The 27372-nt window shown below is 45.0% G+C and overlaps 1 protein-coding gene across 1 annotated transcript in view; it reads left to right on the forward strand.

The window, feature by feature from the left end:
• The window catches only part of CORIN (corin, serine peptidase), a 1855778-nt gene that overhangs the window by 836968 nt on the left and 991438 nt on the right, over window positions 1-27372 (forward strand). The window contains exon 5 of the mRNA XM_086962682.1: window positions 24491-24672. Within this exon, the coding sequence (XP_086818808.1) occupies window positions 24491-24672 (182 nt within the window). The remainder of the gene's footprint in view (window positions 1-24490; window positions 24673-27372) is intronic.

The raw sequence follows: 27372 nt of genomic DNA on the forward strand, positions 1-27372 counted from the left end.
CGACTTTGTCTATATTTATTGATTAAGCATTATTATTTGTAAGGGACCACTGTTGCCTTAATAATCATAAGATCACAGGAGATTCTCAGTGGGACACCCAAAAGAAGAAAAGTATGCAAATAGGCCTCCTTGAGGGACATTGTGGGGTGCTAGAATCCGACTGATGCATACATAATGACTGGCTTTGCTTGCTCTTTTGGATTTCTGCTGTATGTCTTCTTCTGTTTTTTTATTTTTTATTTTGGGTGGCCTGGTTCCCTGGGCACCCACAGTCTGGATTACTCAGGGGCTACAGGGGAGCCCCTGCAACCCCGCTGGCTGCCCACATTCAGTCCAAGTGCTGCACAAGAGTGACATCTATCTTCTTGCTCCCCAACAGATGGAAGCTACACAACATATCCTGCCTGCAGTGGAAGCTTGCAGGTATTGCAGAAGCCAGCATGGCCTGCTCCCCCAGAAATAGGCACAAGGGACGGGCAACACCCCCAGTCAGGTTGATCTTTGGTCCCTGGAACCTTGGGGCCCGAGACTTCGAGTGTGGATTTCACGCTGCAGCACTGTTATTGTGTTTTCTTTATGCCAGTACCTGGGGAGATCTGTCTGTGGGGGCAGATAATAAGCATGGGAGGGAATTAAATATAGTTGCACCAACCCCCCCTGTACCCACCCCTGTACCTGGCCAACTCTGGGGGTAAATCTTTAAAATACGGCAGAGCACCACTTGCTTGTTTTTCTTCTTTAGAATGGCAAATGTTTTAACCTACGTAACTTTGGCTCCGTTTGGCTGATTTTGTCAATGTTATGACTGGTTTTGTTCTTGGTGGCCTGTCCTAGACCCCAGGAGAATTTTTATCAGGCATCCAAGCCTCTAAAGGCACATATTTGTAAGGCTCCCTGTGCCAACTTTTTTCTCTGCCTGGCTCCTGATGCTTGTCTCCTGCTGGTGGGGGAATCTTGCACAGCCCCTCCACCCCCAGCTGGCAGACCTCCCTCCTGCTTACATGCCCCAGGCCTCATGGACTCCTGGCCATCTTACAGCACACCTAGGGGAAGCATTGCACTTCAGGTCTTTTCTCCCAACTGGTCCTCTGGGGCATAAGGGGGCCAGCGCCACTGGCCCTGGAGAGACTAGTGCTGGGAGTCAGCTAGAGTCAACGTCCTTAGTCCATCTTCGCAGAGAATGATGTGGCTTCTCTATCTGGCTGGGAAATCCTCTCCCTCATTGCCTCCCTGGTCAAGAGTCTTCTTAACTCACTCGATCGCATTTTTGAAGTGGAGGTGGAAAGTTTTAGGTGTCAGGAGTCTCCGGCCAATCCTGTGATACCACATAATCCCTTCACTCCTGTCCCAACCATCCTCTACAGCATTCTAGGATCATCCAAAACGGTGACTTCAAGTTCTCTCTGAGAAGAGCGTCTCTGATGGCCTCAGCTCTGTCCTTAGCTGATATCACTGCATGATTCCTCCACACCAAAACTTCAAAGGCGAGCCCCTCCTGTTTTGGATGCAGAGGCCTGGCCCTCCTCACTTGTTCTAGAGAGCCGGGGCTGTCCCTGGCCAGGCTTAGTGTGATAAATTCATTATTACATGCAGATTTCCACCACATCCCTTATTTTCCCAGGAACTGTGTCAGCATCTTTGGCTTATGCTTTTGTGTGGGGAGGATTTATTACCTCTGTTGGAGAGCTGACAAATTAATTTGACCCAGTAAGGGGGACAAAGACCTAGAATCTGATTATGAACGGAGTCAGAGAAATAAAAAAAAGTCCAAGAGCATGTGGATGTGAGTTTTTGGGAACTGTAAATTAAAATTCTGCATGCATGTTTTACACCCGTTTGATATCTCGCTGGCCCCTGTAGGCCTAAATGTAGTGAATCTGTACTTTAGGGTGTATTTCACCTTTATTTAGTAAAAACACAACAGATTTTCCAGTAACCACTAGAGACCTACGCTTTATATGGCCACCTATATTAAAAGACCTACCCTAGGTCAGCACCAAACCTTGTTGGCTACCTGAGCACAGATACCAGGCTGCAACCATAGTCTCACATGTGTGCTCATGTATAACCAGTATAACCACTGCCTCTTATACTTTCTGTGTGGGAGCCACCTTATCTTAAAATGCAGACTCGGGAATTAACATGATCAGTCCAATTACCGTGAATTTACTCTGAGTGAGACTCGTAGTGAGACTGTGCATACAGTAAAAAGTAAAATAAAAAGTGGGTAGTCAAGTGCATAAAATGCTAGTGGACTAAATGAACAATACCCATTTGCTACATCTGGCAACTAAGTTCTATCACACTCCCCTCCAACTATTGTAGACAGTATTGTATTCATGACCCTCCTTCCGAAGTAGATGTTAAGAATACAGACACCAACAAATCCTCTGCCTATATTGCTTTGACTGTCAGCCATCCACATGAAAATTGCGATTTTCAAGACATCTTTGAAAAAAAAAGGAAGGTGAAGTTCTTCCCCCTCATTGGTCATACAACTACCCTCATGACTAGTTTCCAAAAGAATGTTATCACCATCACTCATTCGCCTGCAGGAGCTCTAATGTTCTTTGTGAAGAAACAAGAGGGAGGTCTAAACCTCTGCAACAATTACTGGGAGTTAAATAAAACCACAATGAAGAATAGATAGCCTTATCTGGTAATTCTTTTATTTCTAGAAGAAATTCCTGGTGCAGTAAGCTACAGTACGTTAGCTCTAGGCAAAGCATGTAACCTATTCATATTCTATCTGGAAGGCAAGTTGTCATAGTAAAAAAGAACCACGATAGCAATCAGGAAACAAAATATGGCTTTCTGCCTGAAATGTATTTTCCCTAAAGAAGCAAGGCCTTTTTCCTGTTTATACGGGTCTGTTCCTTATTACTCATATAATAAATCTTGTAGCAATAAAACTATCCTTATCTCAACACTAGAAGATACACAATGTTTTCCATGTGTCAATTCTCAACCCAATATAGCCTAATACACATGACTTACTGAAAGGACCATCTGCAACAACAAAGATGTCAAATGGGTATGAAACATCACATATATGTGACTCAAGAATAATAAGAGGAACATTCCAGCATTTGGTAGTTCATTGAAAAAGATATGGAATTGCTTACTGTTCCTGGGAACCAGCTACTAACATTAATGCTCCAAATAAATTATGGTTCTTTTTTAATTTCCAGCACCCTACTAATCCTGGTCCCCATAACCATGACAGTCCTCCAAGAATGTTGTCTCCCCAGTAGCCTGGAGGGAGGTATCATGCAAGCTCAGGAGAGTAGTGTTCCGCTCTCTGAGAAACTCAGTAAGATTTATGATTCTGGCACCTGCACAAATGCAGTGTCTCGTCCTTCAGCTTGGACTGCGCATGCGTGGCATCCTGTTTATATAATTGGGAGCGTCTCTTTGGCATGGATACTTCACAACTGATACATTCTATCCAGTCTACAGGCTCTTTGTAGAAGTTCATGGCGATTCTCTTGCACTTCCAGTAATTTTCCTGTGCCTTCCTGTTTGTCCCCTCCTCTGTTTTACTGTGTTCCCTCCTGAATCCCTCCTGAATGCCTATTTGGTCCTTCCAACGAAGATATTTTCCTTCCCGTTCTTCATCACAATACTTAGAATGCATCAACATTCATCTTTACCAAGAAACTTATCAGTCTTCAGCGTTCCTCTCCGTTATGAAACTTCTTGGTCTCCAGCGTTTCAAATCAGTAATGTCTTATTACTTACCGGTAATCTTCATTACCCCGATTAGGGTCCTCCCCGTCCCAGTCCTAACAACGTGAGGCAGTCCTGCCTCCACCCAGCCAATCACAACGCCAGTATTCAAAAGTTACATAAGCCCCTCCCACCTACCACCATGCCTGTTATCAACAAGACTCCGACACAAACACAGCGGGAGGGCGGGAGGGTACAGGACTGGGACGGGGAGGACCCTAATCGGGGTAATGAAGATTACCGGTAAGTAATAAGACATTACCCCCTCATGGGTCCTCCCCGTCCCAGTCCTAACAACGTGAGGAACTCACAAGCAGAGAACCAACAAAAAACGCAGGACACCAGGGATCCATGCAGAGTACAAATCAGTAAAGATCAATGAACAGCAACGTCCAAGACGCCAACAGAAAAACAGCCAGCAGAGGCATGTAAAACAAAAAGCCAAGAAGGCAGCACAAATACGAGACGGGACAGCAGATGGCCACCCAACAAATTCCCGGATAGAAAACTCCTGCCGCCCCAGCCCAGGAAGCAGGCACAGAACGTGACTAACGACCCAGCACCAGAGACGGAGGAGGCAGACCCAAAGGACCGCAAAGGCAGGCAGACCGCCAAACACACCCACTGACCAACCCCAGACCGGAAAACCATATCCCCCAAGTCACACCTCCACAGGAGACAAACAGGGCAGGAGAAAATGGAAAAACACCAGGGAACAAAGGTGGGAAAAACCGGAGAGTCCAGCGAACCACCAAGTAAGGGGGAACAAGGGACACCCTCCCAGCAGGTAAAACAGGAAAAACACCCCCAGCTGCCAAAGGAAATGGGAAGAACCCCCAGGCAGAAAGACCGGAACAAGCCACAAACCAACCCAATCCGGCAGGAACTCCCAACAGGGAAAAGAAACGAGCAGAGCACCCAAAGCACCCAACCGACGAGCAGAGGTGATGGCCAGCAAAAAAGCCACAGTAGCTGACAACCAGAACAAGACAGCCACCAGCAAGAGCTCAAAAGGGGGCAACAGCAGACCCCCCCAAACAGCAGGCAAAAACCCAAGAAGGCACGAGTACAGGAGATACCGGCCGACGAAGCCGAAAGCCTAGAAGAAACCGACTCTTCAAAGGGGCAAAAACCACAGAGGAGGCACCAGGACCCCGACAAGCATGAACCGCCGCCCACTGAGAAGACAAAGCGGAAGGGGCAAGGCCCTGTAAAAAAAACAGTCCTGAGAAAATCCAACACAGAGGTAGGATCCCCCAGCACAGGAACGGCCCAATGGGAAGAACACAAAGAGAAAAAAGAACCCCAAAGACGACCACAGCACCCAAGGGCCGAAGGCCGACGTGACAACGGGATGCCACGAGCCACCACAGAGGAACAGCCCAAAGACGCCAACCACAGCCGCACAAGAGCCAGGCCGTCAGAAGCAAGTGACATCAGGGCAAAAACCAGCTGTGGACCAAAAAGCGGAGCCGGAGTCAATGAAGTCCGGCCAAACCCGACCCCCGCCAGCAGCAGCAGGAGCAGAAATCAAAGACAGAGAGGTTAACGATACAGACACCTACACACACCCCCTTACAACCCCAGACTATGCAGGAGGAGAAAAAGGAGGGAAGGCACACAGAAAGCCCGAAGGCCAAGGAAATGTGCAGGGGCCATGCAAATCCACACCAAATTGAACCAAACAAAGAAAACGCGCCGCTGAAGCGAGCACAGAGGGCACAAAACAGAGGACAGGAGGAAACGGCCCAAGCAGCGTCTACAAACAAAAATGCAGACAGTCCTGAACACAAACTCAAAGCCCACAGAGGAGACACGGCCCAGAGAGAGCTGCGGGAGCCCGAACCACCAGAGGCACAAGACACACAATGAGTCATAGAGACATGGGACCAACACATGGAAGCCAGCAGGAACAGAGACATGCAACTGGTCCCCCCAAGAAGGCCCAAGCAGCAAATAGCCATGGGAAGGCCAGCACGAATCAAAAAACTCGGCCGCCACCAAGGACCCCAACGTGGCGCCCAACCCCAAGGACAGGCGTCCAAGGACAACAAGAGGAGAGAAGGGAGCTGAAAACGCACCCCAAACACCAGGTCGGGAGAGCAAAGCCACCAGGCCAAAGTAGGAACCAGAACAGGGGAGAGAGGAACCAGAGCCATGTAACCTGCACTGAAAAGGACCCAAAGAGCCAATCAGAAGAAACACCAAGGACCGGAGGAACAGGCAAACCCAAGGAACCACAGCCGTGGAGGCAGCCACCACCTCCTGGAACCGCAACCAACCCCAAAGGGCAGAAGGGCGACCCAGCAGGACCCACAAAAGAGCCAACAGGGAAGAGAACCGAGCCGGAGGGTGAAAACAACCCCCTGCAAAGTGATGAACAGGCCCCGAGAAAACGTAGGCCCCGAACAGGAACCAGAAGAAAAATGGCCAGAACCACAAAGAACCCCAGTAACCGGAGCAAGGCCACAACGCCACCATCGCCAGAACAGTCACAAGGAGGGTGGAAGCAGAAACCGGACAAAAGCCACATAGGGAAAAGCCAACAGCACCCCCCAGGTGGTCACCCACCCATGAATGGACCAGGCCTAACCCTGCAGTACAAAGAACAACAGGTGCAAGCAGAGCGGAATAGCCAACCAGCAAAAAACCTGCACAGCAGGAGCCAGCACCGCGGAAAAAACCTGGGGAACAGGAGAGAGGCCGAAAGGCAACACCCGAAACAGAGAAAGGAACCCATCCACAGCAAACCGCAGGAACCGCGGACCAGCCAGACGGATGGAACATGAAAAACAGACAACACCCAAATCCAGGGAAGACCAAAAAAAATAAAAAATAAAAAACACCCACCAGGAAGAGGGGAATGACAGACCGCAAGGGGAACAACCGACCAGCGGCACCAAATGGTATAAAGCCCCGGGACACAGAACCGTGCAAAAAGGAACCAACGGGCGCCAGGACCAAGAACAAAGAGGAAGAGGAACCTTGGCCCACTCCGCCACCGGAACCAGCACAACAGCGCCCAGAGACAAAAAGAGACCGACGCCCAAAGAAGAAGGTAAATGCAACACGGGCCAAAGGACAACGGAGCAACCGTAAAAACAGCCCAAAAAGGGGGACAGCCCGGAGTGGAATCCGGAAACCAAGAGCGAAGACCGACAGGACCCACCAGTCGGAAAGCAGACCGGACCAACAAGCCAGGAACAACGGATCCGAGCCCCCAAAACCGTAACAAAAACAGCAACGGAGACAGGGAACCCACTGCCAGATGAACACCAGGAGTGGGACACAGACCCAAAGAAAAAGAGACGCAACCGCAACCACCAGGTCACAGAGACCCCCCTCCCAGGGCACAACAATACCCAAAACCCTGGACGACCAACACCCAGGGGCAGCCGTAGGCGCAACAGAGGCCAGGAACCAAACGGAACACAGCCTCCCCCACCCCGGACCATGAAAGGGCCGAGAGGAAGACAGAGCACCACCACACAGACTGTCAGTAGAGGGAGCCAAAAAGCCAAGGAGCCACAGAAAAACAGACAGTGGACCAAGACGCCAGGACCAGGTCAGCCGAGGAGAAGACTCAACCCATCAAGCCAAGACAGGAAGGAAGGCCCGCAAACAGCCAAACTCCACACAACCCATGAGAAGGAACAGTGAAGCACAGGCCGAACAAGAGCCAGCACGCACCCCAAAAGAAGAAGCAACACATGGAAATGCAGGAAAGTGAGAAATAAAGTCCGCCAGGCGAAACCACCATCCCAGAAAACGAGGAAAACCCTGCGTATCTGCCGCAAGCCATGCATCAGACAGGATATCCAACAGGACAACATGGAAGGAAAAGGACAACCACCACAGAGTAAACAAACTGTGCGGAAAACCCCACAGCATCCAGGGATCTAGGGCCACAACCCAGCATCACCCTAATAAAGACCTATCCTCAGGACAACGCAAAGTAGGCCCTGGCAGCGCATACTGGGCAGCCAATACCAACAACTGTGGAAAAGCACAGATTGAAACTATATCAACCCAGGTAATTAGACAGCATAGGCAGGAAGATCACGTGAACACCAGTAGCCCTTCACAGTATTCAGCGCAGCCCCAGGATCTGCAAAAATGTCATCCACCTGCAGAACCTGGAAACTATGCCGCATGGAAACAGCCCAGGCAGGCACAGGTGAAGACGACCCTTCGCACATGGTGAGTGAACCCGAGCAATCGAACCAAACAGGAACTCACCACACAACAAAGGAAGTGCCCAGCAACCTCCAAGCAACACTGCCCCCAATCACCAAATCACACAACGTGAGACCTGTGAAAATTACAATGGGCAGCCCTGTAGTCTCCACCCACAGCCCCAGGTCAAAAGACCATGACCGTGGGGGCCGGACGCTGCACTAGAACCACAGCGCCGGAACGACCCGGGGCCAGGACACCACGAAAACTCCCCGCCCCAGCCCAGCACATGAACGGGGAGAGTCCCTGACCCCAGAACAGGAGCGCAGCTGACCGGGGGACCGGAGCAGCCGCGCAGAGAGAAAAACCCACAGGAAACAATGCAGAAGTAAAAAACTGCAAATGAAATACTCCTGTGAAATACACACAGTAAATAACGCAAAAGCAGAAAACTGCAAACGAAACACTCACGGCACCGTCCTGAAGAAAGCCAGAAACAGAAACAGGAACCGGGAGCACCAGCGTTCCGACAGCCGTCGGAGCAGAAAAAAAACAGGCATGGTGGTAGGTGGGAGGGGCTTATGTAACTTTTGAATACTGGCGTTGTGATTGGCTGGGTGGAGGCAGGACTGCCTCACGTTGTTAGGACTGGGACGGGGAGGACCCATGAGGGGGTAATGGCCACGTTCACTTGTGGTCTCTAAGATTCTTGAGTTCAATCTGAGAACCTCTTCGTCCTACGGTGAAGGTTGGCACTTCACATCTTTCTTGACTGGTGACAGATTTAAAATAACTGCATGAAACCTTAAACAGGACCTAAATTAGGGGCGAGCACCACCTTTTTGTTGCCATTCATGATTACCAGAGGTAGATGAACTGAAGAACATATTACCTTGGATTTATGTTGTCACTTCTTTTGAAAGAACAATTTATGTTGTCATTCCTTATAAAAGAACGATTTATCTTGGCACTCTATAAATGAACAATTTATGTTGGCACTCCTGTATAAATGAACGATTTATGTTGCCAATTTTTTATGAATGAACCTATTATTATTTTATTCATGGGGTGAGTAGGATCTTTTTTCTCCTACCCTAGAAACGCTGTAGGCAAATAAATATCAGTGTGGGTGATAAATTAATTCGCCAGGGGAGCTTTGCCTATGACTCCTCCACTACGGTTGGCTAAATGCACAGCAGTTCACTAGTTCAGTTTCTATGGGACTAGAGCACAAACAATATATACCTAGATTAATAAAGTACGAGTTAGATGTGCAGATAAGTGTGCATAGACATAACTTTACAACTGAGTGGGTGCTCAACTCATGTGCATTGACCTTCTCTAATCACTGCTCTGGGTCTGGGAATACCCAATAGTTTCAACTAAGTTCAAACTATGTACGTGGAGAATACTTGTGGGTGTTTATATTTTGCCAGCGCAAATTCCCCTTCTATGAATGTATTTACACTTGTTTCACACTATGTCTTAAACATACATAAGCATGCATTTATCCAAAGACAAGTCCTACCTACCCCTGTAAAAAGCTTTGGGAATTATCCTCTAAATGCAAACTCTTAAAGAAGAATTACAACTACTCTATGACACTTAAAATACATTTTCGCTTCCCACCAGCCAGACAAAAATATGATCGAAAGACTTTTTCATTTCATAATTTTACTTTATGATGCAAAAAAAATTTAATTAGATAATTTTGCTCCTTGTTTTTTCCTTTCTGTGCATGGATAAACATCTGAATGAACTGGACAGTCGTACATTTAAAGGGAATAGTCTACTGAAATGTTGCTTATTTATTAACCTTGAATCACACTTCACAGTAACCTTGTTTCTTTGTAGCATATAATTGCCTTTGTGAGGCTTAGATTGGAGTTACTTAGTTTCTGGTTCGATTGTATATCCCTGGAATATGATACACTATGGGCCTCTTCACAGGGGCCCCTGGGTTTGGCGTTGTACCTTTGCTGTCTTGTCCCGGTAGTTACCAATAATAGAAGAATCACTAAATACGCGGGGCATACTTACTACTTATTACGATTAAGACCCTCAGGGTCCCCGTAGAAGTGAGTAATTAGTGGGAGTCTTCAATATTGCTTGTGATTCCTCATTTCTCCCCAGTACTTTACCTTTCAGCTCCCAACTTCTCTGGATCAAATCCACTAGATCCGAGGGAGCTCGTAATTGCATTGGGTAGTAACTCCTCGTTAACAGTCCAATCAGAATGACAAAGGAACTAGTCTTAAGGCCCTTCAGTGATTTCACCGAGACTCGCTGTGGCACTCATTGTTTAGCCATAGTGACAGCCTCATGAATATTGAGACCTTTGTCTTGGCCATTTAAGGTAGGTAATAGGAGCAGCAGCAGCCTTTAGCCTGGGTAATTTGGTATCAAGAATGTAATATCAATAAGTAAAAAACTAACAGCCATAGAGGGCCATCCATACAGGTACACTGGGCAGTCGATTTGGGTACCAAGCTAATTGGAGCACCAAATTCGAGGAATTTTTTTTTTCTTCTTCAGAAAATTGAAATGAAAAAAAAATGCGTTTGGGGCGCCAACTGCATTGTTTGCCTAGGATGTGAGTTGGTTGCAGCTGGTTTAAGGACACTACTAATAGGGCCCTCGTTTTATTTATTGTATGTAGACTTTTTAGCATTGGTCATTGCAGATATCCCCCACATAGCACATACCTTTGAAGTTCAAGGTCACTGCAAGGCTGTACCATTCACCTTCACAATTCACATAATGATTCATTTCCAGTTCTGTCCATGCACATGGTTATTTGTACGGTCTGCTTGTACAAACACCTATAGGTTATCTGTTGCATATAGTCACTTGAACCTAACAGCTACATACCTCCGGCCTGAGCGGCGATATTTTCTAATATAGAACATCCAACCGTCTAGGGAAGATAAGCGAGTTAGAAGCCAACACCCCGAGGACCCACAGCGGAGATTACAAGATTACATTCATAATGACGAGTCACAGCATTGTATTATCATTGTGACTATTATTACTTGTAATATTATCAGTTGTGCTCCTAGCGCCTGTCTTCAATGTCATCCTTTTCTTTTGCTTGGCCCTGTCAGTCCCCTGTCCCAACAGAGTGTGCGCAACCGCTGCTGGTCTCTCGCCACCGAGGCTCTCACACTGACGGCACCTGAGTGTTGCGTGATCCTCATTATCTTGTTCCACTCAGTAGAGTGGTAATGGCTTCTGTGTCACACCATTGTCGCCACCTTGGAGTGATGGTGCTTCAGTGAGGCACTTTTTGATATCGCCAACACGCGATTGGTGATGTCCTTATCACTAGTGCTGTCGGCACATTCCACAGTTCGACCTACTGCTACATCCCCGCGACCTCAGAAATCCTCGCGTCACGCCATGGTTTCCAAGTGTAAGCGGAGCACCAGCCTCTGGGTCCTGACAGCCTCTTCCGCTGACGCGAGGCGCAGCTGGGTGTCCCTATCTGTGTCCGTGCTTCCGACATGTGGTGACAGGCCATTTTATCTGATACTTTTTCTGGAAAACTATTTAGAACCCATCGTCCCTTTTGTGTGCATTTTTCCATATCAGTGTGCCCATTTTAATATGTATATTTTAAGAACCAAACAAGAGTAGGCGGTGTAGTAAGCCCTTATATTAAGTAATTTACCTACAATTATTGGAAGGAATTGCCTGGAAGTTATCTGGTGTACTGCTCAGCACTCACACGCATATTGTGTTATCAACTGCAGTTTTCCTTTTCTCTGCACCACTTCTGAATTTGCCTTCGGATTTATTTTATTATTCAGTTAGTGTATCAGAGGGCGGAAGTTGAGACCTAAGCAGCGTTGATGGTAGTAATGTCCCGACCTGGACATTTTGCATTTAGGATAATTAGCTTTGGTTCTTTTACAGCTCAGCTATTCCCTTTAGTCAGTACTAGTCTAAAATGTTTAAGTGCTGATGTTCCTTATAGAAGTTCTCCTAATTTTCAGAAACCAAGCTCTGGTGTATTTAACAAACTATCAGCCTGATTCATCAAAGACCCGTTTTGCGAGTCTTTAATAGCGATTCATAAGGAATCGCTATTACAGACTCGCAAAACGGGATTCATGTAGGAATCACAAAAGAAAATGCGATTCCTACATATTCCTTATTTGCGATTAGCAAATTGCTAATCGCAAAGAAGGAATAACTCCCCATTCATTCCTATGGGCCAAAAGGCCCATAGGAATGAATGGGGTGTATTCCTTATTTGCGATTAGCAATTAGCTAATCGCAAATAAGATAGCGATTTAAAGGGTGCCAGGGGTGTCCAAAGGACACCCTGTAGCACCCCTTAACTGCAAATTTAAACAGGTGTTGCGCACACACATGTCCAAAGGACATGTGTGTGTGCAACATGCAACTTAGAAAAATGCTTTTAACAGCATTTTTCTAAGTTTTCGCTATTTACCACGAGGTTTGACCTCGCGGTAAATAGCGGGCCGAAATTGCGAATTCGCAATTTTAAAATGGATGATGAATTGCATTTAAGGAATCTCAAATAGAGATTCCTTAAATGTAATTCCTCGCAAAATAGCGAAATCGCTATTACCGATTTTTGCATTTGGGATGATGAATCCCAAATGCAAAAATCGCACTCGCAAAGGGCCAGATTCTCAGAATCTGGCCCTTTGCGAGCGCAATTCAGCTTGATGAATCAGGCTGATTGAGCTGCAAAACAATCAAAAGAAGAATAAAATGCCAACAAAGATAAAATGCTTGGGCCTGGGATCAGAGCGAAATAGTGGAGATTTATGCACATATGTGCGATATCTTTCCGTTTTCGCTGTTGCAAATATGGAGAAAAAAATACATTCAGCGAGGGTGCTCAGTCAAGGACATGATAACTGTGAACGAAAATAGGCCCGGACACCAAAATAAAGTGGTCCCATTAACGGATTTGATAACTAATAAAAGTAGCTCACATTTGCAAATTGGATCAGCTTTGAATTGTAAAGAGGTGCTGTGTAGGTGTTTTGCAAGCTATGGGAAACTGCATGCTGCAGGAAATGTGTGCGGTAATATTAGGGAAATCAACAGTAAAAACCGAGCCAAGAGACCAGAAATCAGCCTACACTCTGAACTGTCAGACCAGCCTTCTAGCACTGTGAGAATACCTACAACTTCATATTGTCCTGTGCGTCAGCATGCATGCATTGCAAAACAGGTTTTGCACTTAGGGAGCAGAGAACTTCATAATGTCCTGCACGTTAGGGTACATTGCAAAACAAGTGCTGCACTTAGGGTGCAGACAGCTTCATAATGTCTTACGCGCTACCATGCATGCATTACAACACAGGTTCTGCACTTAGGGTTCAGACAACTTCATAATGTTTTGCGCGTTAGCTTGCATTGCAAAACGAGTTCTGCACTTAGGGTGCAGACAACTTCATAATGCTTGCATGCTAGCATGCATTGCAAAACAAGTTCTGCACTTAGGGTGCAGGCAACTTCATAATGTCTTGCACGCCAGCGTGCATTGCAAAACAAATTCTGCACTTAGGGTGCAGGCAACTTCATAATGTCTTGCGCACTAGTGTACATTGGAAAACAAGTTCTGCACTCAGGGTGCAGGCAACTTCATAATGTCTTGCGCACTAGTGTACATTGGAAAACAAGTTCTGCACTCAGGGTGCAGGCAACTTCATAATGTCTTGTGCGCCAGTGTGCACTGTGAAACAAGTTCTGCACTTAGGGTGCAGACAACTTCTAATGTCTTGCGCACTAGTGTACATTGGAAAACAAGTTCTGCACTCAGGGTGCAGGCAACTTCATAATGTTTTGCGCGTTAGCTTGCATTGCAAAACGAGTTCTGCACTTAGGGTGCAGACAACTTCATAATGCTTGCATGCTAGCATGCATTGCAAAACAAGTTCTGCACTTAGGGTGCAGGCAACTTCATAATGTCTTGCACGCCAGCGTGCATTGCAAAACAAATTCTGCACTTAGGGTGCAGGCAACTTCATAATGTCTTGCGCACTAGTGTACATTGGAAAACAAGTTCTGCACTCAGGGTGCAGGCAACTTCATAATGTCTTGCGCACTAGTGTACATTGGAAAACAAGTTCTGCACTCAGGGTGCAGGCAACTTCATAATGTCTTGTGCGCCAGTGTGCACTGTGAAACAAGTTCTGCACTTAGGGTGCAGACAACTTCTAATGTCTTGTGCGCTAGCATGCACTGTGAAACAAGTTCTGCACTTAGGGTGCAGGTTAACTTCATAATGTCTTGCTCGCCAGCGTGCACTGTGATACAAGTTCTGCACTTAGGGTGCAGACAACTTCATTATGTTTTGCTCGCCAGCGTGCACTTAGAAACAAGTTCTGCACTTAAAGAGCAGATAACTTTATAATATCTTGCGCGCTAGCGTGCATTGCAAAATAATTTCTGCCATTAGGGTGCAGGCAACTTTATAATGTCTTCAATGTGGCAGGTGCAAATTCTCAACAAAACTGTCATTCACATAGGGTTGTTCTGAAGTATACATCTGGTTTGTCTTCAGCAGGACTAGCAAGCAAAGGGATGCAGCAGAAAAAGGTGCCATGCAGGCACTCGAGATGCCCTCTGCCAGCCTTGCTGGACACATGTACCTACATATCACATGAGCTGTGAGCAATGGCGTATAACATTGTTATGTTATGATAGCAGTGATTTATAACGCGCGCGGCTACTCGGAAGAGTGTCCTGGCGCAAGTCCAAAGAAAACATGAACCAAGTACAGAAAAAGAGGCAAATAAAAACAAGCTTAATTGAATAGGAATGTTTTGAGTCTTTTCCTAAACTGAGTGGGGTTTTGAAGGCTACGGTGATCCGAGGGAAGAGAGTTCCAAGACTTAGCAGCCAGATAGGACAGGAAACTGTCCCCCTTTCTTTTCAGACGAATTCTGGGTGTGGAAGCCAGGTACATGTTCGAGGAGTGCAAGAGTCTGCTAGGGACATAAAACGAGAAACGGTTCCTCAGATATGCCGGGCCATACTCGTAGAACACTGCATGGGCTATAACCAAAGCCTTGAAACATGACCCTAGCTTTTATCAGCAGCCAATGCAAGTTGCGTAGATGCTGCCTCACACTAATGTGTTTGGGTAAGTCCAGCAGCAGCTGCACAGCGGCACTCTGCACAACCTGCAACATATCTATGAGGTAGAAAGGAAGACCCACACACAATGCATTAGCATAATCGAGATGTGAGGTGACTAAGGCCCAGACTATTGTTTCTTTGGCGGGGAGAGGCAGCAGGGGCAAAAATGTTCCAAGAAGCTTCAAAATACCAAAGCAGGTGCCTGTCAGATCCAGATCCCAAGATTTTTCACTGGGAGGCCCGAAGGGGATGGTCGAGGGGCATCAGCAGACCAGCAGTCATGCCAAAACAACGAAGGGAACTCACCAAAGAACAGGATCTCTGTTTTGTCTTCGTTGCATTTCAGCTGGGCAGATGTAAACCAGTTGAACACAGCAGACAGGCAGGCTCTGACATGAGTAGTAGCAGTCTCGTGCTTTTTCCAGGTGAATAAAAGCTGAGTATCATCAGCGTAAGCTACCACTTTAGCGCCAAGGCCCTTGGCTAACTGGATTAGAGGGGTCATATACATATTGAACAACAAAGGGCTCAGTATGTATCCCTGAGGGGCCCCTGTTTGCAAGGCTTGGGTAGTAGATGCAAAAGGGGAGATCCAAATTTGTTGGGTTCTGCCGCTGAGAAAGGACTTAACCGATTCCCATGCGGCACCAATGATACTTCGCCTCTGTAATCGGGCCAGGAGAAGAGCGTGGGGGACAGTATCGAAGGCAGCAGATAGGTCCAACAGAACCAACACTGCCCTGGTCTCGGGGCAAGATGGCCGCCGTGGCTCTGTAGAGGATAGTCGCTAATTTCCTCTCTCTCGTCCATGGTTTGAATGGACTGGAACTGAGAAAACGGGGATGTGGGTCCTGGATGGATTTCTGACTCGCATAACGGCAGGGGTATTCAGCTCGGGCTTGCTTAAAAATCTAGTGGTTAAAGCAAGGGTAATTTTGCTCAGCCGTTTGACAAGAATAACCAAGACGGCTAAATCATCCTGTAAATCATCCTGCAAAATGTCGCATCGAGGCAAGCCAGATAAAGATAAGGACAAGACTGCATCGGCATCGGCTGGAACGATCAAAGGTTCGGCGGTAAAAGAAGGTGCGATTCCTAAAGTTCTAACTGCAGCTGCTGCTATCACGGCCAGAAAGCAAACAGAGCAACTTAGCCGTTCCGCTAAGAGCGCTCTACTAAAGAAAACGGAGAGGCAAGAAAAGAAGATTGAACTAAAACCTGAGAAAACTGAGACCAGGTTTGCAGCGAGCAAGCTAGCGAAAGAGACTCTAACGGAGACTGAAGGAAAACCCCATCGCGCACAGATGATGACATCAAAGGAGCAACTTCGCCAAGCAACCTTACCGGAGTCCTTCTCACCTAAACTGCTTCCATCGATTCAGTTGCAGGCGCCTGACCTGGGTCAACACGGAGAATCGAGTGGATTTCCTCCGGGAGAGCAGAGGGAAGCGGAATCTCTGTGGCTGCCAGCGGAGCTGAGCGCAGGCGCCGGAGAAGCAGCAGACCGCGAGGACGCCAGCGTCAATGTCCTGGTTGCTGGGCAACCGCTGAACGTTGCGGGAGACAGTATCCAGCAAGTGCCACGGCTCTCAGCGGCTGAGAAAGCAGAAGAGGAGGAAGGTCTGAAAAGCGACCCAAAAGGTAATGCGTTAGAGCGACTTGAAAGGCAGAACAATTTCCAAATGCTAGACGCATTATTGAATGTAGAAATAGAGCTGGACAAAAAAGTTTCTAAGCATCTTGACCCGAGCTGGGGGAGCACAAAAAGTATAGGAGATCTACAAGGCTTTGGACAGGAACAGGAACAGGGGGCTGACAAAGGAGGCAAAGGAGACAGAGCTATAAGGGGAGGTTCCCCTGAATTCTTCTCAGTGAATGAGGGTTCCGACACCTCAGAGGCAAGTGAACTTGAAAATGATGATGAGGGGACTACCACGGACCAGTCCTCAGGTTCAGGTACAAGCAATGATTCCCGGAATCTAACGACCAGGAAGAAGAAAAGACCTGGGGTTAGAAGAGATGGTAAGGGGTCCAGAACCAGTATGAATAAAAAACTATCCTTGGACTACTCAGCTACATCGGAAACTTATCAAGAAAAAGACCAGAATGAGGGTGGAAATGAGGAAGGGGCAAAATACCAAAATGTAACTTTGGAAATGTTGTTCGGAACTTTAAAACAGATGCAAGCTGAGGCTAGAGTAGAAAGCCGAAGAGCAAAAAGAGACACAAAAAAACTACAAGCCTCTATCAGAAAAGTAAATAGAAAGCAGGAAGAGGTTGAAGTGAGAGTAACACAAGTCGAGGAAAGGACTAGCAAAGCAGAAGACGAGATAACGGATTGGAAAACTTTTAAAATGGAGCAAGAAAAGGTAGTAGAAGACTTGCAATGGAAGTTAGAAGATTTTGAGAACCGCCAGAGGCGCAATAATGTAAGACTTTTGGGACTTGAGGAAGGACGGGAGGGGCAAGATCCTAGAGGGTATGTAATCAAAATCTTAACAGAAGCCTTCCCAGAATCAAAATGGCAGTGGGAACTTGAAGTACAAAGGGCTCACAGATATCCTCTGTTTGTAAAAAGAAACCGGGGGGGGCAGGAGAGCGCCTTGCCAAGGGCAATGCTGGGTTTTTTAGGTAATTTTCTAGCGAGGCAGGAAATAATTGATAAAGCAAGACCTGACTCTAGAAAGACTGCAGATGGAAATACATTTTTTGCCCGCCCAGATTTCTGCCATGTCACCGTTGAAAGAAGGTGGAAGCTAAGGCAGATGATAGTGCCTTTCCAAAAACAAGGAGCAGAAGCCTATTTGTTGTTCCCGGCGAGATTGAAAGTCATTAGGAAGGGGTACACAAAGATGTTCACATCAGAAATAAAAGCAGGAGAATATCTCGCAGAGATTACAGAGTTGGACAAAAGAAAGGAAGGTGGAGCCAGAGGTCCGCAAAAAACCCCATCAGATAGCCCACAAAAAACCCCACAGAAAGGAAACTAAGCTATAATTCGGTTAAAGTATGGTTAAAAATGTGAAGAGAAATATCTGAAGGAGCAGGATGAGAGAGAGTAGCGACTCTGCAGACTATAGGGGCCACACATAGGTCAGGATTGACCTATTTGCCTGTACCAAGGGGGGAGAAGGGGGGGGGATCCAATGGGGTGGGAAGCGGAGGGGAAAAGGAAGGGGGGAGCTGGGGGGGGGGAGAGACTTGCACTTAGGTGGTGGGCACAAGCACAAGGCACAGAAGAGAGTAGTGAACGACTTGGGGGATAAGCTAAACTACTGTGTGGTAAAAAATTTAACTGATAAGAAAGTAATGAAGCAGTTTGAGAATTATTGGTACAGGTGTAAGCAGAAAATGGGAAAGAATAAGAACTATAATGACCTGTAGGATAGTCTCGATAAATATTTGTGGATTAAATGAGTTGAATAAAAGGCTTAAAACGGCTGCCCTGCTAAAATCATTTAATCCCGACTTGGTGTGCCTTCAGGAAACACACATTGAAGGAACAAAGGCTTATTTGCTAGATCAGCTTGGCTTTAAGGTATTAGCAAAAACTAATCAAAATACAAAAACGAGAGGAGTAGCTATTTTAGGCAAGCGGTATGACACACAGGTCAAAAGAAAGAAGGAGGACCAGTGGGGGAGATGGGTCATAGCAGAATTAATATTTAGAGGAGAAATAATTACTGTTGTGTCGGTTTATGGTTCCACAGGGGACGATCCAGATATCTTTCAATATTTAGATATAGAACTAGCACAATGGCCGGAGCCTATCATATTATGTGGGGACTTAAACCTACATGATGAAGATAGTAGTTTTTTAGACCCCGGTAGGAAATACTCAGGGAGGAAAAAAAGGACATATAGAGCAGTTGCAGATATGGTAATGAACAACTCGTTGGAAGATCCATGGTTAAGATGTCACCCCAATCTGGATGGGAGTACCTTTTTTTCAGCCCCACATCAGAGAATGGCTAGGTTAGACTATTTCTTAGTTTCGAGAGACTTAATGGATAGAGTAAGGATTGATAGGGAACCAAGGATTATTTCAGACCATAATCCGTTAGTTTTAACTGCAGAAGTGGGACTAAGGAGAAACAAAGAGATAAGACAATGGACCTTTGACAGAGCTTTACTATAGGATCAGTCTTATAGAGATAGAATGAACAGTTGGATTAAAGAATTCTGGGAGATCAATAGGGATTCAGCAGCATTAGGGATAGTGTGGGACGCTTTTAAAGCTGGTGTAAGAGGGGAAACACTGAGCTATGTTATTAAGATGCAAAGAAAGTCAAAGGTAGAAGCTGTACAAATTAATAAACTAATCAGGGAAGCGGAGGATGCACTTATCTCAGCAATACTTAGACAATCACCCATTGATCAGATAGCATTGAAATTAATCGAGTTAAAAAATGAAGCTATGGATGGAATAGCGAAAACGACAGTGGAAAAATATGTTGCAAATAAAGAGAAGGTATATGAGCTCAGTGAGAGAGTAGGGCATATATTGGCAGTTCGAGCTAGGCAAGGAGAGGGGGTTGCTGATATTAAGGAGATTAAAAACTCTCAGGGAGTCACAGTCAAGGAAGCTGATCAGATTAGAGAAGTTTTTAAATGTTTCTACACGGAATTATATACCCTAGATGATCAGGAAAGGGATGAAGATATTAGGAATTATTTAAATGAGATAGAGCCATCTGTCCTAACAGACGAGGACAGAAATGGATTGGAAGAGGCAGTGCAGCTGAATGAACTGGTGGAGGCCTTGAGGGATTTACCATCTGGCAAGGCAGCTGGTCCGGATCAAATACCGGTAGAATTTTATAAAATCTTCCAACCATCCCTTCTGAATGAAATGTTCAATGTAATGTTGTTGGCACAATTGGGCGAGTCTGTTCCAGAATCATGGGGTGGTGCAGACATTATTGTAATACCAAAGAAGGGCAAACCAACAGATGTTCCGGGGTCATATCGTCCCATTACGTTAATGAATGCAGACGTTAAGGTATTTTCTAAAATTTTGGCGAAAAGACTATCTAGGGTAATTGAAGCGCTGGTAGTTCCATCACAGCATGGCTTTATACCGGGCAAGGGAACAACTCAGCACACTAGACAGGTAGCAAATACTCTAAAAGACCCCATGGCTGCCCTTTTCTTGGATGCTGAGAAAGCATTCGACAGGGTATCCTGGAGGTATTTGTGGGAGGTTTTGAGATGGAATGGTATAGGACCAAGATATATAAAGGCTCTACAAACCCTATACATAAACCCGACGGCTAAGATAAGGGTCAACAGAGGTCAGTCTTCAGCAGTTAACATCCAGAGAGGTACAAGGCAGGGATGCCCTTCTTCCCCCCTGCTTTTCGCTCTATACCTTGACCCCTATATACGGAAACTGGAAAATAATGTTCAAATTCCCCCACTAATGTTAAATGGTTGTAGATTGAAAACGCTAGCATACGCAGACGATGTGGCCGTTCTCACTGCAAGACCTACAGCCGCTATAAGTATAATTGAGGGTGAAGCAGGGCGATTTGGTCACTTTTCAGGCTATAGTTTAAACAGCACTAAAACTCAGATCGTTAAAAACCAGTGGGTAGTATGTACTGATGATAGAGTGGTGGGAGAGGCAACGTATTTAGGGGTGCGAATCACAGCAGATATTGATAAGATTGTTAAAAATAATATGGATCCTTTGATTGTTCAAGTCAAAAAGGAGTTGGAAAAAATGAATAATTTACATCTGTCCCTGGTAGGATGTACTAACATTATTAAGATGATGATTTTGCCTAAATTTTTGTATTTCTTTAGGGCCATACCTCTGTTGTTTGAAGCCAGTTGGTTCAATAGTATAGAGGCCCTATGTAACAGGTTCATCTGGGCACATGGTAAGACCCGAAGAGCTTATAGATATATGACACTCCCCAGGGAAAAAGGGGGCTGGGGTGCACCAGATTTCCGTTTGTATTATATGGCCTCTGTTTTACAATATATACAAGGTTTAATTGGGGGGAGTATGGAGGATGTAAGTACGCAAACCATGTCTAATGAATTATATGCTGTTGTACTTGGACCAAATGCTTATAATTGTTTTCTAAAATGTACAGACTTCAGTTATTTTAAGAGAACCAGGTTTAAAACTGTTATGGCGGCAGTTACGGTATGGAATGCTTTTACAAAGAAAGTTAAGATGGGGAGGTTTAATAGATATGTCTATCTGATTAATAATAGATCGCTCCCAGCGGAAATATTTGCTGATCAAACTATGATAGAATGGGCAACAAAAGGGATTACGCAAATAGGTGATTTTTTTACTCAGGATGGCTTTAGACAGTTCTCAGAATTACGAGAGTCATATGGTATAGACAACAGGGGTTTCTTCAAGTACCTCCAGATTAGGAGTTTTTTAAAGAACAAAGCAGGAGGCCCGGTAGGCTTTAACAAAATAGAATTAATGGAGAAAATAAAATTGATGGGGGATTGCACAATTAGGTCCTTTTACGCAGCCCTGCTGAAAGAAAAGCAGGATGATTTAGAGAAATTTAGTCAGAAGTGGGCAGAAAAATTGGGGGTAGAAAGAAATTTGTTTCTTGATTCTTTAAATTTAGGATGCACAGTGCTAAGTGCAGCCCCTCTGCAGTCTCAGCACTATAAAACACTTTATTTTCTCTATTTTACTCCGGCTCGGATTGCAAAATGGGGTGGGAATACAGGAATTAATTGCCCCCGCTGTAATGAACTGGAAGCAGACAGCATACACGTTTTTGCAACATGTCCTCAGTTGCAATCCTTGATCAGGGAGATTGAGGGGTTCTTAGCAAAGACTCTGGATATTGGGATCCGTCTTACCCCATCTTGGATTATGTTAGGAGTGGCTGAGCAGGAGCATGAGCAGTATACAGAATTCATGTTTGTCTTAATGGCAGTTTACAGATTAACAATTGCCAGGGCTTGGTTAGACAAAAATCCCCCAAAATTCCAAAACTGGTTGGCAAATACGCTATATGCTCATAAGATAGAAGAAAATATTTATGCTCGGAAAGGGAGGAGAGGAAGACGTTTGGGGAAAAGAATATGGGAGCCATTAAGTAAATGGAAAGAAAAGCAAAGATAGTATCATTAGAGGGTATTAGGGAGGACTGGTTAATTTGTGGTCACTGTGTCTTTATGACTTTTATGTTTTGTATTAGACTTACTTATTGTGTAAAATGTCTCAAAGTTATTTTGGTGGGTCTCATCATGTATGGCATACTTCAAAGGTGAGATTTAGAAAATTAGTAATCAAGTAAAAGATTGTAATTGTTAAATACAACTTGTGCAAGCAGAATTGTGCTTATGTTTGTAAAAGAAAAATAAAAAACTTTTAATAAAAAAAAAAAAAAAAAAAAAGAACCAACACTGCCCTGTCCCCAGCATCTAACGTCTCCCGGATGGCCTCCGTAATTTCCACCAACGCAGACTCAGTGCAGTATGAAGCACGGAATCCCGATTGAGCTGGATGCAGCAAACCCTGCTGTTCAATTTTGGAGGTCAGCTGTTTATTAACCAGTTTCTCACATACTTTGGCCACAACCGGATGTAGAGAAATAGGATGATAGCTAGATGGGATGTGGGGATCCAGAGTTGGCTTTTTGATAAGAAGGACCAGCAAAGCCTGCTTCCAGGCGGGAGGAACAGAGACCGAACCCAGTGATGCGTTAATCAGCTGGTTCACCAGAGGATTGATGACTACAGCTGCGCGGGCCATGAGTAAGGCGGGACTAGGATCGAGCGGAGAGCCCGATTTTAGAGAGGACAAGGCAGCAAGGGAATCAGCAAGGGGTATGACGGAGAAAGAAGATAAAATAGCTTCAGTGGCAGAAGCGGTATTAAGATCAGCGAACACCTGCATGGGCTGGGCTACTGGTATGTTAGAGAGCGATTGGAGCGATCTAACTTTATTCATAAAAAAGTCAGAAAGCTCTTCGCACCAGGTGAGAGAAGGGGTATGGGCGTTGTTAATAGCTTTTGGGGCAACATAACTTTTAACAATGTTAAATAGTTCCTTCGCATTATTGCCCGACATGGCGATACGATCGGCGTAGAAGCAGCGCTTAGCTGCAACAATCATCGCGTAGTAACATTTTTGAGCTTTTTTCAATTTTGTCTATAGTGGCTATAGTTCTGCCTCCATTTTCTTTCCAGCCTTTTACACTGCTGTTTCTGGGATTTAGGGAGAAAGGCTTAAACCTCATTTATTTTATATCCCTGTGGGCCCTTGAAGACTGTACATGATGTCAGTGCTGCTCCCAAGGGTAACGATGATGAAGGGAATGAAGTCCTCAGACATTAGCATCCACGCGCTTCCACCCACGCAGCTTAAGGGATCTCGTGCTAATGCCCCTGACTGCAGGCCTCAATTGTGAATTGGGTTTTGGGTGCAAATTTGAAAGGGGTACATTAAAGCTTGCTCTGTTCATGTTTTCATAAACCCGGTCTCGCGAGTTTGGGAAAGAAACCATAGCGTGATTCATGAAAGCCATATAGTCTACTACATATGGAAGCTGCGTGTATGCATGGTGTTCAGGTATGTGTTTTTGCCTTTGCCCAAATGGAAATGAGTTACTTAAGTATAACTTATAGGTGCCTATCGTTCTAAATGCTTGTGTGTATTTTTTTTCAAACCTGAATGTGCATTCTCCTACACGTGGCTAGAGTTAAGTTAATTTAAGAATTTACTTTTTTTTAACGAAAAATACCCTTTTTTCCATATAACTTAGTTTTGTACTGAGTGTGCAGTCTTCCTAAAATATTTTATGCAAGTAGGCCAGTTTGTTATACTTCCTCACACTTCCTGCATCTCTTACCCCTTGACAGCTTTGTGTGTCAGAAGCATCAGGAACCAATCTACGACTCTGTTGGCACTCACTTCAAATGAATGCACTTATCTTAACCAATCCTGATCTGTGAAATCCCACCAGTGTGACATAGGTTCAAGTCGACATGAGCATATTGTATGAATGAGTGTAGACGCTATACACATGCATGGCCTGTTGCTGTGCACGTGTGTACCTCTTTCTGCATCAATCGTAAACTTTGGATTCCTAAATTATGACTTTTGCAGCTGTAACTCTTAATTATGCCTGGACAACCAACGCTTGGTGAAATTGTCCAATGAAACGTGTTGTGTGCCAAGATAAGAACAGACAGGGTATTAGTGGACTGTAGTTCATGGAAGGTTATTTTCTACTGCTGATGCTTATAAAACATTAAAAACATATATATCTATGCATCTATGAACACATTAGTTAAAGTCAGACTATTGCAATCACTGATGTGCATTACAGTGCCTTTAATCACTGTTAAGTATGCATACAATTTGCAATGAATGTGTTAATGCAAGCAGTGCACGCGCAAAGCATGACGGAAGATTCAGAAGTCTCACGGCTGTTTTATCTTGTCTCCCTCTTCTTGCTTCCCACAGCCAGGTCCACCTCCCCTGCAGGTCATTCTGCGAGGCTGCCAAGGAAGGCTGTGAGCCCGTCCTGGAGATGGTGAACTCTTCCTGGCCAGAGTTCTTGAAGTGTTCCCAGTTCAAGAACAAAACTGAAAACGACACCAGCAGCGCCGTCTGCTTCTCCCCGCAGCAAGGGAGGGAAAGGCAATGTAAGTTTCAACGTTCAGGGCTCTGGCAAAAAAGGTGTTGCATGATTTGGGGCTAAACGCAGAAATATCATTTTTATAGCAGATTTCATATATTGATATAATGTCTACTGACTGTAGATGCGATGGGGAGATCATTCAGATGGGGAGATCAAAACGATGGTACACCGGCTGGCAAAATAAAGTGAAAAATAGATTCATTGGCACAAATAAAAGCCTGTTGAACCGAAGGGCCATCTCATTCGTACAGATCATATGAAGAGAGAGCGTCCTGGTTTCTCCGGGATTAATGCTCAAATTCACTAATATGTCACAACATATTTTGCAGATGAGCAGCTGAATTGTTTCTGACCGCAGATTCCACCTGAGCAGGGGCTGCTGTGACCAATGGGATCCCCAAGGATTGATTCGGGACACTGTGCTGATTGGGTCTTTCTTGAACAGCAAAGTAGCAGGCATGCATCCACTGCTGTCATGCATTACCTTCTGAGGCATGTGACCCTAGTGCACAGCTTTCCAAACTTTTCATGTTGGTGACACACCTTTTTGTGAAAATAATTTCAGGGACACGGTAACGCGAGGAAGCGCAGCGAGCGAGCCTGAACCACCTATGGTGGGTTCGGGCCTCACACACAATAAGACACACCACCCCACAGACACACCACCCCATAGATACACCACCCCATAGATACACCACCCCACAGACACACCACCCCACACACACACACCCACCCCACACGCACACACACACACCCCACACACCCCCCCCCACACACACACACCCCCCCCACACACACACACACACCCCACACGCACACACAACCCCCCCCCCCCACACCACACCACACACACACCCTAGCACTCGGATTACTATATACCCTATGATGGTTATGCTCCAGGTGAAATATATTCCCCTTTTAGGGCTGCCAGAGTCTACTAATATGTGGGAGGTTGAAACGTGTTGAAATTCTCCTACTGGACTTGTTTGGAAGGAATTTATCCGTTATTTTCATTACTGAAAAAGTCCACAGAATGTTAGCACAAACTCTTGTGCCAAGGTAAAGCAACTACCAATACTTGCGGACTGCCGCCTGAATTTAAGAGATAAAGATGTCACCCTGCATATGACCAGAGAAAATGGAGCACTGACGCCTCAAAATCTGAACATCTCCATGTAACCAGATTTTACATTGGTAATCCAGGAGGCTAAGAAAATACTTGCAACTGCGAATAGCAAGGACCCCCTGGGTAGTAACAATCTATAGACTCCTAGGGCAGGGTAGCAACATATGTGAAAAAAATCCTAGGACATCTAGGTATATGGGTGTACAGATAAGACAGGCCAGTTATCAAGAAGGAATAGTAGGGAAAAATAAAAGAAGTTGTATAAAAAGTATACTTTTATTTTGTATATTTAAAAATCATATTAGAAATGACAGGGGGTCAAACCAATATGACGGGTATTAAAATAGCTTTGTCAAAATTACATACAATAGTTATAACAAATTAACATAACATTCATAGTACATAAAATAAGGGAAATATATTAACAAAAGCATACAAATAATCACATCAATAATAAAACAAGCATAGGTACTCGACGCGCGTTTCGGCAGGGGACCGCCTTCTTCAGGAGACACAATTTTAATTCCTGAAACACAATTTAAAAGAATATCTCTGTTATCTAGACATCCATAGGATTTATAGTGACAACATATACACGTATCATTACAGATAGATTTAAAAACCTACATTCCTGGCTTAAGGACTGACCTTGACTATTGTTATGTACACTCAAGGCCTTCAATAGGCAATATATTTTGTCAATTGTACAGTATCTGACTCATTCAAGGCTCCCGTACCTTGGTTTTTGAAGGCACCCCCTTACAATGAAGAGAAATAGCCTTAGGTCTCATTCTAAAGCGCTAAATTAGAATCACCTCTAGATTTTTCTATATTGGACTGAATCTTTGTAGTTCATAGCATATGATAGCAATAGCAATAGCAATAGATAAATTCATAACATGATGTTTCAAAATAACTATTTGTTCAAAGAAACAGACAACATTACAGATCTAATGCAACAGTGCTCAATTCACAGGGTATACTCACAAAGGTAGAATTCTATCCGTGCAGCAAGAACACCCAAGGGGGGTCTTCATACAAACGTGATGCGAATATGGAATGGGTATTGGTAGAGGGATTCCTAATGATGAGATTCGCATTGTTAAAAGGGTGGTCATATCAACTTAGTCTTCTTAGTAACAAACACATTTAGCGTAACAAATTGCTCTTGACATGTGGAGGGCACTACAGGATTTATTATTCTGATGATGGTGGAAAAAAGTCTTGTGCCTGTTTATACACATGGCACCCGTTAGATGACTCTATCTTATAGTACTAATCGTATGTCATGTATCAGATAATATTTCATGTGATTACAAGAAATTTCCAGATACGATCTATTTACTACCAGATAAAAAGGAGCGATGGTAATGGAAGAAGGGACAGGAGTTGACTAGATAGCACTGTTAGATAATGTAATGGCGCCATAAAGCAAAAAGAAATGGTGGTGTCAACTATGTACCTTAAGTTTCCATGAACGATGGATGAATATTGCTGACGAAGTTATTCATTAAATAAACACTTGATGACCATATTCGAGGTGTCCCAGAACAATGGGTACCGTAAACACACTATGGG

Source organism: Lissotriton vulgaris, chromosome 3_1 (assembly GCF_964263255.1).
Source record: "Lissotriton vulgaris chromosome 3_1, aLisVul1.2, whole genome shotgun sequence".
In the NCBI taxonomy this organism is placed as follows: domain Eukaryota; kingdom Metazoa; phylum Chordata; class Amphibia; order Caudata; family Salamandridae; genus Lissotriton; species Lissotriton vulgaris.